The sequence below is a fragment of the Phocoena phocoena genome, chromosome 3, assembly GCF_963924675.1.
Source record: "Phocoena phocoena chromosome 3, mPhoPho1.1, whole genome shotgun sequence".
In the NCBI taxonomy this organism is placed as follows: domain Eukaryota; kingdom Metazoa; phylum Chordata; class Mammalia; order Artiodactyla; family Phocoenidae; genus Phocoena; species Phocoena phocoena.
In genome coordinates, this window is record NC_089221.1 from 117260595 (window position 1) to 117279049 (window position 18455).

Consider the following 18455-nt stretch of genomic DNA (forward strand, 5'->3'; position numbering starts at 1 on the left):
GCTAACAGTGGTCAATGTGTCCTTGTATGTGTGTGTCCATCCATAGCTGGATGCGTGCCCTGTGCTCTCCAGCGGGGCCTGCATTTCTCCTGGCCTCCAAGACCAGTGTCCCCATGTGTGTCTCCCTGGGCCTGAGTAGGGCTTTTTTTTCCCTCTGGAAACTCCCCAGGCTGAATCATGGAAATCAGAGATGGAAACCCCACACACACACACCCAGTTGCTCAGCTCAGTTCAACCACCGTAGCCTGTGGTCTGCCCTCCCTGCCACCACTGGCCTGCCCACCATCAGTCAGTCTGTCCATCTTGCCTCCGTTGGAGACCAAGGACACCAGCCCATCAAGGTGGCTGGAGGGGCGTGAAGGGGTGTAGCAGGGATGTCAGGAGTGGGCATGGAAGTGTGGGGAAGGGTGCGATGAGCCAGGGTGTGTGAGTCTGCAACCCGGGCCTACCTAGATGACGGCAGGCTCTGCTGGGCCAGTGCCTGGGGTCCTGAAGGCCCTGATGAAATGCCACCTCTTCCAGGAAGCCTTCCTTCAGCAGGCAGGACGGCTGGGAGGCTCTTCCAGCCAGCAGAGGAGTAGGGGAGGGATGGTGCCTCTGCCCTTGGTATTGGTGATAGTTGCACAACTCTGTAAATTTACTAAAAAACATTGAATTGTACACTTAGAAATGGGTGCATTTTATAGTAAGTAAAAACTGTACCTCAGCAAATCTGTTTAAAAAAATCCTGCCCTTGGGCTTCCCTGATGACACAATGGTTGAGAGTCCGCCTGCCGATGCAGGGGACACGGGTTCGTGCCCCGGTCCTGGAAGATCCCACATGCCGTGGAGCAGCTGGGCCCGTGAGCCATGGCCGCTGAGCCTGCAGGTCCGGAGCCTGTGCTCCGCAACGGGAGAGGCCACAACAGTGAGAGGCCCGCGTACCGCAAAAGAAAAAAAAAAAATTCCTGTCCTTGACCTCAAGCCCCACCCCGTTGGGACCCTGCCAACCTCATAGCCACACCTCGCACCCACTTCCCCATTTCTTAGGAACCCTTTCAGGTTCGTGTCTACTTTGGTAACCTCTCCTTATCCTTAACTCACAGGCTAAGCAGCCCCTTCCTCCAGAAAGGTCCCCTTGCCCCACTCAGTCCCCTTCCTGCTTTCTCTTTTCACATCAGTTCATGTGACCACGAGCCCAGCTCCTGTGTACCCCTCCAGAGCAGTGCCGGTCTGTATCCTGCACTGTCTCCCCAGGACCACAGGGCATGGGGCCGCTATCGGGTAGGTAGTGCAGGCTGTGTGCAACTGAACATCTAGAACATCTCACTGTGGCCACCTGTGTACATGTCTCCGTGCAGACAGCAGCATCCCACCCCATAGTGCCCGCCTGTCCTGCCCCCCTCCCCCATTGCTGTGTGGCCTGAAGGGCTCAGGACAGAGCCCTGCTGGGGATGAATCCTGGCTCCCCTGGCACTGAGGGTGGAGTGAGAGCTCTGCCACCACCTCTGGTGACCTCATTGCCAGCTTGCATTATGATGTCACTGGCCCAGCCTTCCGGGTTCCTGCTTGAGTATCTCCAAGCCCCCCAGGTGGGGACACTCCCCTGGGGTCTGTAACAGCTTATCCATCCGGCCATGTAAAGGCGACGACGGGCATGGTAACAACCCTGGGGGGGTGGGGGCAGCCTCGGGGTAGCTGGGTCACCTTTCCCTGGCAGAACAAAGGCAGTCACAGAGCAGGGTGACTAACACTTGGACTCTGGGTTTAAGTTCTAGCCCTACTGGGTTAGCACCGGCTGTTTGACCTTGGCCTGACAGCTTGAACCTCCCTGAGCCTCAGTTTCCTCATCTCTGAAATTGGTTAATAGTTCCTTTTCCCCTGAGTACTGGGGAGGAGTCAAGGAGGGAGAGAAGACATGTAAAGCATGAGAGTATGGGGCCTGGGACACAGTAGGTGCTCAATAAATGCTAACGGATAGGGTCGGTTAGTTAAGGGAGCCTGAGAGTCGCTTGGTGAGAGCTGGTTAGGGAGGGACGGTGTCCCGTGTCTTTTGGGGCTGGCCAGGGCCTGGGGGTAGAGGCAGAGGGGGCCCAGCTTTGACTGTTCCTCACTTCCCAGCTCAGCCAAGTGAGCTCCAGCCCATAGGAGGTGGGGCCCACAGCCTGGCCCTGAGACCAGGAACCCACTGACCCCCAGCCCTCCTTCCTTTCTCCTCCCAGGTTTTGGGCCAGAGTGGGCTGGGGCTCGAGACAAGCTGGGTCTCATCTGGCCTCCCCTGACCTCTGCCTCTGCCTGCCTCTCCTGTAGGCATGTCCACCTGCCTTCTCTTGGTCCCCAGGTCCTTGCATCTGGGACTGTCTCCTCAGGGCTCTGTTTCCATGTCTCTTAGATCTTCTAGTCTCTGAGTTGGGCCAGGCACCCTGCGTCTCTGAGCCCAGTTGCCTCAGTCTGTGTTCCCTATGATGCTCTGTCCTCTAACCTTGACCCTTTGCCCTGTCCTCTCTCAGTCCCTTTGTCTGACCCACCCCTCGAGTTCTCTTGTCTCGTGATCCTCTGTCCCCACCACCTGTCTCTATTCTTCTGGCCCCATGTCCCCCTCTGCCCCCCAGCGCTCTATGCCTGGGTTCCCCCCCTCACCCCCGCCCCCTGGGCTCTGTCCCCGCCCGTCAGCCCCTGGTCCCAGCTCCCGGCCGGCCCGGCTCCTGCATGGACAAAGGGGTCCTTTGTGGGCTGACCGCGGCTGGCGGGGCGGCGGGGCGCTGGCTCCGCATTACTGATGAAACGGAGCCCTTTGTTGTCCCTCCTCAGGCGCAGTATTTCTTTTTGGGGGCTGGATGCGTTCCTGGCAGGGCCGATGATGGATGCGCCCGCCGCCGCCCGCCTGCCCGCCAGCTTTCCCTCCCGCTCATTCCCGCTCCGCTTCAACGCAGCCCCAGCTCCTCCCCTGCCGCCTGGGCACTGCCAGGCCCTTCCTGGCCTGGGAGGGGGTTGCTGTGTGCCCTGCAGTAGAGGCCGGGGCCTGGGAGAAGGTCTTCTCTTATGTCCTCCCCTTCCATGAGTAGGGCACGTGAGCCCTGTGGTCAGTGGTCCACTGGGACCAGGGCATCAGCTTTTCCCAGGGTCTGAAGGAGATGAGCCGGGCACAGGGACAGATCTGGAACAGGCTTGGTTGGGGACTAGACGTTGGTATCTGTCCACTCTGGGGTTTGAGTTGCCCTGTGTGCCAGCCCCCTTGTGTACCCCCCGCCTTCACTTTCTGAGGCTGACAAACCAGTGTTCTGCCTGCAGCACCTGTTCAATGACATATCACGTCATCTGGGCCCGAAGTCAGCATGTCCCAGGACCTGGGTGGGGGTGGGGCAGTTGGGGGGGGGTGCTGGGGGGAATTGTCCCTGAGGAAGGACAGAAAAATGAAAAATCAGAGAGGTTCAAAGAGGAGGCCAGAGATGAACAGAACATGAGATTAGGTCCCCACCAAGAGAGACTCGGGATGGAGACAGAAGCAGAGAGACTTAGCCAGAGTGCCAGCCCTGAAAGCAGTCTGTGTCAGAGGGAGCTGACTTCTAATTGACCTGCCCGCCCCATACGCAAAGCCAGATCCTGGAGCTGGGAGGAGGGAGGGAGTAGAGCAAGAGCAGCGTTAATGCAGCTATCGATTTCTGCCACCAGCCAGCAGGCCGCAGAGGCGGGGGACACACAGAGGGGCTAGGGCGCAGACTGCTTCCCTCCCCACATCTCCAGCCCACGGGCGTCTGCCTTCTTCTGTCTTCTCCCCTCTGCCTGTGTCTGGGGCTCCTGGGGCTATGGTCCAGGGCAGAGCGGCTGAGCTCGATGGGCAAGGGCTAGGTGACTTGGCATGACAGTCTCTGGCCCTGATCTCACTGGCCCTTGTCCCCAACACCTAGCCAGGGTCACTGATGCCTGGAGGAGTACTGATCTCTGAGGACAGGGGCCCAACAGCCAACCTGGGCTTGGGCCTTAGGAGGTAGAAGGGAGCACAGCAATCCTGGGGCATGTGTGACCCCCTTCCTCTTACTACGATCTGACCTCTGTGACACCCCCAGCCCTGTCTGGACACCCTGCCTGACCCTCCTGGGTTTGTCCTGCCAGCTGGCCCAGCTCTTCCTCACCACCCCATCCGCCTTCACTAGGAAGGAGCTTAGGTGGGCCCGTGCCTGCTGGGGAGAGGCAGGGAGTGGCCGGCTGGCTGCTGAGGCCTGCTGTTCACCTCACCCTGGATGGAGACAGAGCTTTTCCCTCGCCTGCACTCACTCCTCCTCGTGGCCACTCCTTAGCAGTCCTGGACCGGGGGCCCTGCCTGCTTGGGGCCTCGATTTCCCCTTCTGTAAGTGTACAGGGTTGGACTAGATGACCTCCCGGGCCAGGCTGAGTCCTGTGACTGGGGGATGGTGGGGTTGCCTGGGGACAAAGATGCAGTGTGTGCTGCCCCTAAGCCCAGGGCCGGACAGGCCCAGCCAGATGTGCGCCTCCCCCTTGAGTAGCCAGCTGCTCGGGGCTGGGCCCCGTCCTCCCACCCCTCTCCTGGGGGTTGCTAGGCCGTGGCAGGCAGACGCTAGAGAGCCAGGACTGATGAGGAAACTACCACTCGGCTCCATCTGGAACAGTTCCTTCTAGAGCTCCTGGCCAAGGAGCCTGGCTGCTCACATGCCTTAGTCTTGGGGCCTGAGCAGAACAGGCTCTGTCCTGGGAAGGGGCACCTCAGACACGTGGACGTGGCTGAAGAACAGGCTCCATTCCCTAGAGGGTCACACCTACTCTCTGTCCCAGCTTGACAGCAGCCAGAGGTCCCTCGGGCCCACAGTCCTCTCTGCTCTCACTGGGACCTCCATCCAGACCCATCTGGGAGCCAGGCTGGCACATAGCAGTGAGGCCTGAGTAGAGACAAGGGTTCCGAGGTTAGAGAGAGAGGGGGAAGCGTGTGTTGATGTGTGCACAAACCCCCCACCCCCCACCCCCCTGCTCTTGCGGGAGAAGGCTTGTCCTCTGGTACACCTGCCTGCCCTCTAGCAGGAGGGTACATGCTCCTTGAAATAAGGGTTCTGCGCTCTATTTGGCAAACTCTGTTAAACAAAGTCAGTTTTCTTTACCTGCAGAACTTGCCAGGGCCTTGAGATAATTAATGTGTATTAGGAATCTCTAATGAGCATCCATGGGCAGCTTCCCATACCTTTTGGTCTACATCTCCAAGCTGTTCAGAGACTGTGCCCACCCCTCTTCTCCATAGTTGGGTCAGTGAAAGATGAGGAAGCAGAGGGTAACCTCTGAGGTTAATAAAGTTCTCTCGCTCCCTCCTACCCCCAGCACAAGAAGGACTGCCTGCCTCCATCGGGTCTTCCCAGACCCTGGCAGGGCAGAGGGAGACCCAGCTGAGCCTCCACTGTGCCACTTGGTGGCTGTGTATCCATGGGCTAGTCAGTTCTTCTCCCAAACCTTGTCTTCCTCACCTATGAAACAGGATATCACTAGCCACTACTTGTGGGTTTATCGTGAGTCTTAACTGAGGTAGTACAAATTAGAAATTCCTAACTGTGGCTGGAACTTAATGAACGCCTAGCCCGGCTGTGGTGGTTACAGTGGCGATACACCTGGTGGTGGAGGAGGCCCTGACCCTGTATCCTCTTGTGCCGACAGAGTGAAGACACTTGCACGTGGACGCCTGACCATGTGCCTGCGCTGAGCAGCAGAGCCCACCAGGCATCTCTGTCGTGGGCAGCAGGACTCCGGTGCTCATCTGTGGACTCCCCGCAGTTGGCAGGTTCCCCCACCAGCGGGGTCTGGGCCTCGGCCCCACCATGTCGAGCCTCGGCAGCGGCCCGCAGGACAGTGGCGGTAGCAGCAGCGGCAGCAACGCCAATGGCAGCAGTGGCAGCGGCCCAAAGGCGGGAGTGGCAGACAAGAGTGCGGCGGCGGCGGCTGCGCCAGCCTCGGTGGCGGATGACGCACCACCCCCTGAGCGCCGGAACAAGAGCGGCATCATCAGTGAACCCCTCAACAAGAGCCTGCGCCGCTCCCGCCCTCTCTCCCACTACTCTTCCTTTGGGGGCAGCGGTGGCAGTGGCGGTGGCAGCATGATGGGCGGGGAGTCTGCCGAAAAGGCTGCCGCGGCCGCAGCCGCTGCCTCCCTGTTGGCCAATGGGCACGACCTGGCGGCGGCCATGGCTGTGGACAAAAGCAACCCTACCTCAAAGCACAAAAGTGGTGCTGTGGCCAGCCTGCTGAGCAAGGCAGAGCGGGCCACGGAGCTGGCAGCCGAGGGACAGCTGACGCTGCAGCAGTTCGCGCAGTCCACGGAGATGCTGAAGCGCGTGGTGCAGGAGCACCTACCGCTGATGAGCGAGGCGGGCACTGGCCTGCCCGACATGGAGGCCGTGGCGGGCGCCGAAGCCCTCAATGGCCAGTCCGACTTCCCCTACCTGGGCGCCTTTCCCATCAACCCAGGCCTCTTCATCATGACCCCGGCGGGCGTGTTCCTGGCTGAGAGCGCGCTGCACATGGCCGGCCTGGCCGAATACCCCATGCAGGGAGAGCTGGCCTCCGCCATCAGCTCGGGCAAGAAGAAGCGGAAACGCTGCGGCATGTGTGCGCCCTGCCGGCGGCGCATCAACTGCGAGCAGTGCAGCAGTTGTAGGAACCGAAAGACTGGCCATCAGATTTGCAAATTCAGAAAATGTGAGGAACTCAAAAAGAAGCCTTCCGCTGCTCTGGAGGTAACGGCGCCTTAGAGGGAGGTGTGTGGGCTCTTGGGTCTGTCTGGCAGTCCAAACCCACCCCCGCCCCCCATCCCCACCTTTCCTGCCTGGGCAAGTGTCTGGGGGATGCCCGGCCTGTCCTTGGGCTCTGGGGTCCTAGGCCAGGCTCCGAGACGGCAGTTCACTGCCCCAAGAGTCAGAGCCACATCCCGAGATGCCCTTAGGTTGTAGTCTGCAACCTAGGCAAGCATGTAATTCCAGTCAGGGACCTAGCAGAATCCTGCCAGGCCCCGGGATTCTGAACCCCTCCTGGAGTTCTGGGTCAGGTATTGAGATTCCCACACAGGTCTTAAGTCTCTGACTTTCAGACATGTCGTAAAGCTTCCAGTCTGTGACCTAAGATTCTGGGACTCTCCCCTGCTCCATGTGAGGGGTTCTGTCCTGTAGACCCTCTGGCTTTGAGGGATAAGTCCTTCATTTGCCCCTTCAGAGCCCAGCCTTTCCCCCGAGGCCACCCAAGGATAGAGCAGCCCCAGTGCTGACTGCTGCGCTCTGAGGCCTGGAAGACCCTAGCGCTAGGTACCTAGCTGACCTATTTGGGGTGCCCGGAGGCCCCAAGTTCAGTCTGGCTGCATAGTTGGTGGCCAGGGTTCCTATGGGCTTGGGGTTACAGGGTGGCTTGAGCCTGGGATGTGGGTAAAGCCTGTCCACTATGGGATTGGCTTTGAGAAAGCAGAAGGGTTCCCATGCTGCTTTCTCTCCACCCTCACGGCAGGGCCTGTCCCCATGCCCCCAGCCATGAGAGCCTAGCTGTGGTGCCAGGCCTGGGTACAAAAGCATCTTTTCAGCCTGCTGTCCCTGCCCTGTCCCCACCCCTCCACGAGTGGGTTTGACGCAAATATCCAGAATGGTTGGAAAACAATAATGGCATCCCAGCCATGGCTATCCCCCCCAACTCACCCTAGCCCCAAACCTCATATCTGTTCTCCTGCCCAGAAAACACACCTGTATGCACACAAAAGCACCCGCTCTCCTCTCATGTAGCGACAGACAGATACATACACACACACACACACACACACACACACACACACACACCCTGCCCTGTACACAGTCTTATTATAGATGCAGCCTTTTAATAAACACAGCAAGCATCCTTCCTTCTCAGCACAGCTCCAAACACACAACACACTGTAGCATAGCTCAAGGCACACATCCTTGTATGCGTCCAGTGAACACAGCTCCCAGATGCATCATGGCCACCTGCCGCTTGTAGCCTTTAGACCAGGGAAAGGGGGCTTGCTGTCTGGAAGGAGGGTTCCTGGGCACAGTGGCTCAGGAGGCCTCACGGTGCTCCAGGCTCTCCGGTGGTCCAGCGGGTCAGGCTTCTCTGGCCTGGCCAGGATGGCAGGAACTCCAAGGGGTGGCTGCTTTTACTCCATGCCCATTCCTCCGCCATGAGGCCATCCACAGGGGAACGTCTTTGCACCAGGCCCAGCCGGACCCTGACTGAACTCTCTCCTTGTTTTTGTCTCCCGCCCCCGCCAGAAGGTGATGCTTCCGACGGGAGCCGCCTTCCGGTGGTTTCAGTGACGGCGGCGGGAACCCAAAGCTGCCCTCTCCGTGCAATGTCACTGCTCGTGTGGTCTCCGGCAAGGGATTCGGGCGAAGACAAACGGATGCACCCGTCTTTAGAACCAAAAATATTCTCTCACAGATTTCATTCCTGTTTTTATATATATATTTTTTGTTGTCGTTTTAACATCTCCACGTCCCTAGTATAAAAAGAAAAAGAAAAGAAAAAAAATTAACTGCTTTTTCGGAAGAACAACAACAACAGCAAAAAGAGGTAAAGATGAATCTGTAAAGTACCGAGACTTCCTGGGCAAAGAATGGACAATCAGTTTCCTTCCTGTGTCGATGTCGATGTTGTCTGTGCAGGAGATGCAGTTTTTGTGTAGAGAATGTAAATTTTCTGTAACCTTTTGAAATCTAGTTACTAATAAGCACTACTGTAATTTAGCACAGTTTAACTCCACCCTCATTTAAACTTCCTTTGATTCTTTCCGACCATGAAATAGTGCATAGTTTGCCTGGAGAATCCACTCACGTTTATAAAGAGAATGTTGATGGCGCCGTGTCGAAGCCCCTCTGTATCCATCCACGCGTGCGGAGCTGCCGCAAGGAGCTCACAGAGCGGGAGGGAGCAGCCCACCCACCCCCCCGGGCCCAGGCCAGCCTCCCTGTACCCACGGTCCCCAGAATGGGACCCCCCCCCCAACCCTAACAGTGATGATTTTGCAAAAACAAAAGTTCTGTTCGTTTATCCATTGAGATCTGGGAAGCTCATGTCTCGATATTTCTGATCCTGGCTACTTCCCTTAGAGAAAATGAGCCCTTTTTTTCTGGCCTCACGGATGGCAACAGAAGAAAGGGCTTCTCTGCGTGGCCCCCTGCCGGTGGGGGTGGTGCCCAGGGGCCCCCTTGCCCATGGCCAGCTTCCTGCTGATGAACATGCTGTTTGTATTGTTTTAGGAAACCAGGCTGTTTTGTGAATAAAACGAATGCATGTTTGTGTCACGAAGCACCACTGGCTTCTTGCTCTCCGGTTTTGGGGCCTGGCTTGGGGGCTGTTGCCGGGCAGGGGTTGTCTGGGACTACCTTAGGAAGGAGGAAGGATGGCCCAGGGACATTTAGAGTGGGGATCTCTTGGGAAGTGAGGCCGTCTGGATCCAGAAGGGGGGCAGCCCTGGCTGACGGGATGGAAATGCTCTTCATCTGGAAGTGACCGGTACTGGAGCACCTCACCTGCCTGATTGTACCCCCTACCTCAGGATCTGGACCTCCAGGGACCTTCACTTACCTGGGGCCACCTTCTCTGTTCATCTCAATGCATCAGGTCCGATCAGTGCAAAGTAGCCAGCAGTACTGGCTGGGGGTGGGCACCGAGCTGCCTGTTCAGGTTCTTATTTGTTCTTCCTTGCAGGGATCTAGTAAGGTGAATCCCCAGGGATCAGTTTTAGTCCAAGTTCATGGGGACCTGGCTATGCCTGGCACACACACACACAGTCATCCCCACGTACCCACCCTTCAGGCCTGGACGTGTCCCTGGCTTTGGCTCTTGGCATCCACACACACACCCCATCCCCGCCGAAAGATTGTTGGCACAAGGTCGTCTGGGACCTCCAAGACAGCATGTCTGGGGAAGTCACCACACAGCCGCGTGGTCTAGACCAGGGCAACCTGAACAGGAAGGGGTGGTAGCTGCACGCCCCAGCCCTGGACATCACAGAGGCTGGATGTATGCAGGATTCGGCCTCTCATCCACTAGAGCAGGAGGCGTTCTCCCCACCCAGCTTCTCTGAGCCTGGCTGAGAGGAAGCTAGACTTGAGGAAGGACTTCCTGACCATGTTGGGGCCTGGCTTCAGGTGGGTGAGGGCTTTCGCGATGACGAAGGGGCAACTTCTAAAGCTGAGTGGGCGGTCAAGTGGGGGAAATGTCTCTGCCATTGTTCCTGGGAGGAAAGAAAGCAGCCATGTTGGGTGAGGGTTCTGACCCCCAACCCCTTCCCAGGTGTCACAAGCTCCCTTTGAGCACCAGGAGCTCAGCAGCCCGGCCTGGCACAGCAGGGGCAGGCGGGGGTGGTGGGAGGCAGCTTTCAACTTCATCTCTGCCTGGGAAAAATTCCCTTTCATGTGGCTGCCTCTGATCTCTCTGGGCAGCTCTGCCAAAGGGGTGGGGGGAGTGGTCCAGCGGGGAGTAGGGGGAGGTGTTGCAGCCTGGGGCACCCTCACCCCTGCCAGCACAAGGCAAACTCCAGAACCTCTTAGGGGCAGGGAGGGTCCTCCTTGGAGGAGTTGGGGTGGGAAGCCTGGCCAGCAGGGGGCACCTGGGCAGGAGGCCCCTGCCTGCCCCCACTTGGCTGCTGGCAGCACACAGGCCGCAGATGGCCTGGGCCAGCCCTCATTGGCATGCCTACAGGTGTGGGGTGGACGGCTCCGGTGCCAGCCCCAAGGGGGGGATGCTGTGACTCAAGTCAGCCTGTACCCTTTAGTGTGCCAACCCACAGCCCGGCCATGGCTCCTGGGCTCACCCCCCCCAACACAGAGAAGCCCTGAGCTTGAGGCCCCTCACCTCTTCCAGCTTTGGCCTCTTGTGCTGTGCTTTGTGGAAAGGGTAGGCCAGCCCTCTGTCTGGAGGAGGCCCAGGTAGGGGTGGTGATAACTGAGGTTGAACACATGATGAGACCTCAGTTACCTCATCTGGGAAATGGGGACAGTGATATTCTCTCCCCTATAAAGTTGCCTGATGAGGAAATGAGATCACTCTAGGGAAGGGCCTGGTTCACTGGAAGCACTCAGTCAATGGCAGCTGGCGCTGCTATTTTAAAACTATTATTCACCAAAGTCTCACCAAGATGTCTCCCACCTTCCGCCCAGGGTGTGCATCCTCCCTGAAGCCCTAGCCACCCCATCTCTCCACAGAGTGGCCTAGCTGCTGCCCTAGCCCTGGGCCGGGCCCTGCTCTGGCATGTCTGTCTCTTACTGTTTCTTTCTTCTTCTTCTTCTTCTTCTTTTTAATTAATTAATTTATTTTTGGCTGCACTGCGCAGCTTGTGGGGATCTTAGTTCCCCGACCAGGGATCAATCCCAGGCCTCAGCAGTGAAAGCGCTGAGTCCTAATCACTGGAGCGCCAGGGAATTCCCTGTCTCTGCCTGTTTCTATCTGGCTCTCTGTCTTGACCGTCCCTGCTGGTCCTCGACGACTCTCTCTTCTGTGTTTCGTCACCTTTCCACGTATCTCAGTCTCTGTTTGTCTCTTGTGTCTCTACCTCACTATCTCCCTGTATCTCTCACCTCTGTGTCTTTCTGTGTCGGGCTCACCCCTGCTGCTCTCCCGTCTGACAGAGAAGTACTTAGAGGCGGGCTCCCCTGTGGAGCTGAATGTCCAATTCCCCTCCCTGGGAAGCTGTAGCACAGCTCCCCTACGCTACAGTTGGTGACCTGGGTGTCTTCACCTCAAGCACCCCATAACCCGGCTTGGGTGGCAGTGGGTGGCTGGAGAGGCTGGGAGTGAGTGCACCTGGGGCTGTGGAGCTGGAGACAAACCCAGCCTCCATGTAGCTTTGTGTGCCTCTGTGTAGGGGGCGGTGGGGGGAGAGATGCTTCAAGGCCCTGACAACCACGTGAGGCCTTGTGCGGCAGCGTGTCTATGTGTGACACTGACGGACATTTTGAAAATGGGTCGGTGATAGTGTGTGGTAGACTGATGTGAGACCTCGTGTGGCCATGGGTTAGTATGTGATGTCAGCAGCCCCACACTTTGGGGTGTTCTGTGACATTGCATGTATAATCCTGTGACATTGTTCAATCCTGTAACAGACCCAGTATGATACCAGGTTGTACAGCTGAATGTGTGACACTGGATGTGTAACACTGATGCTGTATGGCATGCATGACCCAGTGACAAGACACTGGTGGTCCTCTGTGGTTTATGATGTTGTGTCTGTGTGACCATCATGGGTGTGGCCCTGGGACTGATATCAGGGGTTCTATGTGAGTGTGTGATGCTGGCTTGTGATCATGCTGTGACCTTGTGACACTGCCTGGGTGTGTGCTTATGACATTGTGTGTCAATGTGCACCTGTGATTCCCTCAGTGATGCTGACATTATGCACCGTGGTCTTTGTCTACAGCATTTCCTGGGTCTCTGCCCTGACAGCCATGCAACTCTGGGGACAGAATGAGGGCCCTGGCAGCCCCTCTTACCCCCAGCCTGGCCCTGAGGCCCAGTCTGGGTGGGGGAGCTGGCATGGGGGCAGCAGGCACGGTTCCCACGGCCACCACGGCCCCTCTCTCAGCCCCACCACCGCCGGCTTCAGCTCCACAGAATATCCTGGCAACCCCAGCTTCTTTGTTCTCTGTGGCCGCCAAAGGCCTCTCCCCACCCCGGCCTGCCCAGCGCCTGCCAGGCGCCCCCTCCCCCCGAAAGCAGCAGGGTTTGGCCTGACCTAGTCCCTTGCTGCCCTTATCCCCCACTCAAACTGGGGCCCCTGTTTCATGCCCTGAACCTGACTCAGCACACCAGACTGGGCCTCTGGCCCTATGCTATGAGCTTACTGTCATTGTGTTGTACAGGAAGAAGGAAGAAGGACAGCTCCTATAGTGTACTGGGTGATTGTGGGCCAGGAACTAGGCTCTCTGTTTGGGTACTTCTCCTTGGCCCAAGGCTAGTTGGAGGCTGTCTTCAGTCTGGCATGGTTTCAATTTGTTAAATAAATTTGCTTCTTTGATTCCAGGAAGTCATCAGTTTAGGGATTATTATCTATTTTACAGATGAGAAACTGAAGCCCAGAGAGAGTAGGGGACATGCCCAAGTCATAGAGCAAGATGGTAAGGGGAACTGATTAGAACGTGGGCTCCTGGCTGTCAGACCCCTGCACCAGGCTGCTTTGGAAGGACCAGTTGCCTCCATTCACAGGAAAGAGGGCAGAGCCTGGGAGTCTGAGTCTAGACACATTAGTCCTCCCCTCTTCTTGGTCACCATGTGTCAAAGCCACGTTCTGCATATGTGTATGTGTGTGTGTGTGTGTGTGTGTGTGCGCGCGCCCTTGTGGATGACCTTGGCCAAATGCCCTTGCCTCTGTTCCCAGGAAAAAAGGGCAACATAACCAGGGACCGTAGGGTGGGGCACTTGGCATGGTGCTTTGCAGAGCAACAAAGTCACCTCACAGTGCCAAAACCCACGGCACCTCCAATAAGGACATGGGGCTGCTGGCCCAGGGGGTAGATTCTGGCTTGGGGCCCCAGCCTCTATTCCCAGACTCAGCCCAGCTCTGTGCTGTCACAAAGAAGGAGGTGGTGATGGCCACATGGCTCTGCTGCATCCAAGGCCGCTTAGGCCTGACCTGATTGCAGCGCCAGCCCCCACTCCCTCCCAGGTACTGGAGATGGATGGATGGAGGTCACTGTGCACCCAGCCCTGGCTCCCCACTGCCCACCCACGACCCTGTGCTGACAGGCACTGCTGACAACAGCCAAGGTGGGGGAAGGACAGGCAGCCACCAGCATGTTAACAATACAGACCTTGGCCTAGGCGCCCTGCAGGCAGGTAATTAGCACAGAGAGGCCCAGCTGCCCCCCAAGCTCACACAGCCCCGCAGGGAGTCCTGTCCCGAGAGGTCCACATCTCTCCTGAGGGCCCCTTGAGGGCTGTTCCTGCCACACTGAGTGGAGAATGGCTGGGGAAGATAGAGGGGGTATGGGAGGGTCCCCCGAGGCCACCGACCCGGCTGCCAGAGTGGACACTTTCATCTCTCTTCACCTGTCGACCTGCCATCCCTCAGCGGCATTAAATTCCCCTCCTGCCAGAGAACAAGGGCTGCCTCAGATTCCAGGCAGCAGGGCGTGAAGATGGGGTGGGCCCAGGGGAGGAGAGCCAGGTCCTCCAGGGCTTCAGCCCTGGGCTGGGGGTGGAGCTTGGGCTGGGGGCTCTGGTGGCCAGCTACCCCAGCCGCCGTCCAGATGCAGGTCTGTTTCCTGCAGCCTTCTCCCTCCTGACTGATGCCTTCCTCCCCTTTCAGGTGCTACCTCCTCAGGAGCTTTCTTAACCCCTGCAGGACAGGTCTAGTGTCCCCGTGCCACCCCCATCACTGCTGATCACCCTGGCTGACATCGCCTGACTTCAGGGCTGCGGTCTGCAGCTCAGTGAGGACAGCACTGGCACCAGAAAACCTCTGTGGGCTGAATAAACACATTATCTCCTTCTGGGCAATTTTTTTCCTCTCGTGTGTTTCCAACTCTAATTGGAGTGCTGTCCACAGGTAAGGGTAAACTTACCAGAAAGAGCCCCCCTTCCCCAGCCCCCTGGAAGCTGCATTTTCTGCATCTCTGCCCTTGGTTAGAGGTGTTGATGATATCACCGCCTCACAAGAGGTAGAGCTTGTTACCTGTATGCCAGGCATTGGGCTAGTCCATTGCGCTTACTAGCTCACTTAATCCTCACCACAACCCCGTGAGGAGGGCGATGATCAGTTATCCCATTTTCTAGATCAGAAAGTTGAGGTTCAGAGAGGTAGAGGTAGAGAAACTTACATAAGGTCACAAAGCCAAGTTCCTCCGGTTTCAGAAGCTGGCCCTTAAACACCTGGTCATGCTTCAGGCTTTGGCTGGAAGAAACCAAACCCCCCACCCTACATGCTGCCTGTGATCCTGCCCGGATGCAGGATTAGGGTCAAGTATTACTTACTTAAACTTTTCTGCACTTTTTGACTATTGTTTTTCTTTACTTTTATTTTTGCAGTAAATACATATTGCTTTTCAAATCAGAAAACCCAGGAAAGTTCTTTAACCAAATATTCTTAAGCCCAAGAAGGTTTGGAAACAAAGAGCATAGTGTGGAGTGAGGGTGGGGGATGAGAAGGTAGCCCAGGATCACTGCCCCCTCCCCTAAAATGACAGGATTTGGGTATTTGGGGGGCCCAAAGTGGGTGCAGCCTGAATCTACAAAGGCCTCCACCCCTCCACCTCCCTGGCACCTCCCTGGCATCTTCCCACCCACCACCCTCCCAGCTGCTCACCCAGCTCTGAGGCCGGCCCAGGAAGGGGCACCGCCTGTGGCTGAGTTGGCTCTGCCCCAGGGGGATCCACAGGCAGCTGCTGGGGTCTGGGGGGAGTGGCTGCGAGGGTGAGGGCAAGGGCAGTGCCCGCTGCCGTTGATAAGGCGACAGAGCCCTCAGGAGTCAAGACAGCAGTGAAGCCATGGAAACAAGTCCAAGGTGTGAGGCTGGCTCAGCCACTTCCCCCAGGTGGCCGCCTCCCAGGCCTGGTGGGGGCCCAGCAAGGCAGGTCCACCCACTCCCTGACCTGGGGGCAGGCTTGGGTGGGCAGCTGGGTAGGCTTGATGTCACCCCAGCCCATTTTCCCCAGGGCCTGGCTGGGGTCAAGCCTTGGGCCTGAGTGGGGAGGGCTGGGGACAGGGGCAAGTGTGCTTCAAAGCCCCCTGACCCCTTCAGTCCCTCCTACCTTCTATCGCCCCCCTCCTTTCCTATAAATATGTGTGCATTATTTACCTTAAGCATTTTGATAAATCATAATAGGAGAGACATCTGCTGTCAAAACTGCAAACTGCATTTGGGGTGCAGCTGGCGGCTGAGGGCTAGAGGCTGGGGGGTGCAAGGGCTCTGATGGTCTGAGGGGGGATAATATAGACGCCCCCCACCTCTCAACTAGGGCTGGGCCTTGAAGGGGACCCAGGCCCCATCATTTGGAGCCCCTCCTCACCAGCTGCTGACCACAGAACCTTTCCAAGGAGTCTATGCACTGCCCCCCAGTCCTTGCCTGCCTCCCTCTGCTTCAGAATTAATGCAGCCGTGACAGCGGCTGAGAAGTCCCCCGAGCGGTGGAGATTAACTCCCGGGGCAGCGCGGGCGGGGTTGACCATGGGCGGCTGAGGAGCGGGGGGCTGACGCACAGGCCTCACAAGATTAATCGCCCTGCAGCCGGCCTCATCACGAGGGTGCCCGGTGCTCTAACCCCCACCCCCAGGAGGGGCATTGGGTCCTGTGTCAGGAGCCTGCCCTGCCTCCTGCAGCCCCCATGGCTCCGATGAGTGGGAGGATTTTGGAAGCCAAGGCTGAGTTCCTTTCTCATTTTCTCTTCCCTTCCGGGTGGCCTTCGGAGACCCTGAGGACCAAGCAGCAATCCTGGGGCCTCTTTCCCTCCCCTGTTCCCAGTGTGGCTCAGCCACCCAGGGAGGGATAGGCTCTGACCCTTGCCTGTCTACCTACCACCTGCCAGCCCCACAGACCCCACTGGCCTGCTAGTCCCCCAAAGCAGAGCTGGGGCGGTGGGGGCTGGAAGAGGGGTGCAGTGGACTTATGGGCTTGAGGCCGGATGCTCCTGCTGTCCAGCCAGCCCCTCTAACCATCTCGGTGGGTCTGTGGAGACAGCGGAGGGAAAGGATCCCGGGCAGAAACAGAGTTGGATTGCTGGTTGATAAAGCACTGGGGTCAGGGACCTGGGTTTTGGCCTTTCTCAGCCAGTTGTTCTTTAGGGGTTGCAGCTAGTGGGACTGAGGTTAGATACGGGAGTAAAGTTCCCTAAAACTTTACTAGGGAACTTTACTCCCGTATCTAACCTCAGTCCTAGGCAGGCAGGACCTAAGGGAGGCTGAGCTGTGGTTGGAGTCTACCTTGACTCTGTTAAGTCTGGCTGGAGAACTCTCTTCTCTGCACTGCCCCCGGTGCACCCATCACAGCCCTGCTGGCATCAGACGGGGTGAACTCTCTATTCACTTGCTGGTCTCCCCAGCTAGAAAGTGAGCTCCAAGGGGGAGGGCGTTGTCTACTGGCACATGTAAGGTACTCAGTAACGTTGGATAAATGGATGAATTGGAGGTGGAGAGCATGGGGTGGCCCTCTGTATATAAGGAGCTGGAGAAAGAAACTTGGATCTGAGCTCGAGGATCCCAACTGCAGGGTCACAGACTGGTGACTGCCAAGAGGGGGCCCCAAGAGAAAAAGGGACTTGCATCTGGGTGCCAGGTTGACAGTCACAGGCTGCATGACCTTCTACTAGAAGCTTTCCTCTCTGGGCTTTGCTTCTCAGAGGTACTATGAGGGTGGAATGAGAAGTCCTGTGTGCAAGGTCCTTGTCAACTCTCAAACCTTGTACCCCTTGGTGAACAAGAGATCTATGTGGATGGGAAGAGCCAAGAAGCCTTCTTGGAGGAGGTGTGAGTAGAGCAGAGCCCTGAAGGACCGTGCTGCTTACCTAGGAGACTTAGAGATTGGAGCAGTGAGGACACCATACTGGAGGGAGCCCAGGAGACTGTGGTGTCAACCTCAAGCTCCAGGATGAATGAATGTATTTTGTCTCGGGCACAGTGGGAGCCAATGATGGTTCTGGAACCTGGGCAGCCTTTGGAGGGACTTAAGTCTGGAGTGAAGCCTTCAGTCAACTGGGGTTTGTGGGGCAAATTCCTAACTCCACTCTGGGCCCCTGGGGCTGAGCTGGGGAGTCAGCAGGAGACCATGATCATGCTCCCTTCAATGTCCCCTTCCAAGGGAAACAAAACATACCCTTTATTAGGAAGGAGGTGGCTAGCCTTGGCCAGAAGTGACCTATCAGTTCTGGGGCCTTGACCACTCATTACAGGATGGGGAACCCAAGTTACAGAATGGCCAGGCTGGGGAGCTTCAGGACCTGTTCACCTCCTGGAGATGGGGATAAGGGGACATCTGGGTCCCACCTCTTATCCCCTAAGACCTTAGCCTAGAGGCAGCAGAGTCCTGGACTAAGAGGCAAGAGACTAGGATTTCCATCCAAGCTGTAACCTGGTAGCTGGCTTTGTGATCACATGACCAAAGGTATAGCCAGCCCTTCCTGTCAAGCCTTCCCAATCTAGACTGCAAAGGAGTCCCTTCCAGCACCAGTCAGCCAAAGTTCTAGCCCTTCCCTAGGGGTTCAGACCTCAAGAAGGAGCTGTAATTTGGGGGTCCTTCACTCCAGCCCCCTCCCCCACCTCTGTGCTGGGCTTCCTCCCTTCTCCTGCTCCGACACCCACAGCCCCCTCACCCCTGACCCTGTGGCCAGCAGCCTCTGCTGCTGTCATCCGTTGTCATGGGAACCTCACAGTTCTGACCTGGCCGCACAGGCAAGAGCTTGCCCAGAGCTCCTAGCAGGGGAAGCCGAGGGTAGCAGGGGGTGAGTTGGGGGTGCCTATCTCTGCCAGCTTGGCTGAGTGCTGATGCACCCCACAGG

At 57.5% G+C, this 18455-nt stretch overlaps 1 protein-coding gene across 1 annotated transcript; it reads left to right on the forward strand.

Moving 5' to 3' along the window:
* The first annotated feature begins 1584 nt into the window (after positions 1 to 1584).
* Positions 1585 to 9272, forward strand: CXXC5 (CXXC finger protein 5). Its single transcript, XM_065874983.1, has 3 exons — positions 1585 to 1624; positions 5635 to 6710; positions 8241 to 9272. Exons 2-3 carry the CDS (start codon positions 5796 to 5798, stop codon positions 8283 to 8285), a joined length of 960 nt encoding a protein of 319 aa, XP_065731055.1. The 5' UTR covers positions 1585 to 1624; positions 5635 to 5795; the 3' UTR covers positions 8286 to 9272.
* The last annotated feature ends 9183 nt before the right edge of the window (positions 9273 to 18455 follow it).

Excerpts from the sequence above, each read along its gene's own strand:
- CXXC5 (XM_065874983.1), top strand. The coding sequence starts at position 5,796 with ATGTCGAGCCTCGGCAGCGGCCCGCAGGACAGTGGCGGTAGCAGCAGC. Across the intron at positions 6,711-8,240 it reads AGCCTTCCGCTGCTCTGGAG|AAGGTGATGCTTCCGACGGG; the intron begins GTAACGGCGCCT and ends CGCCCCCGCCAG.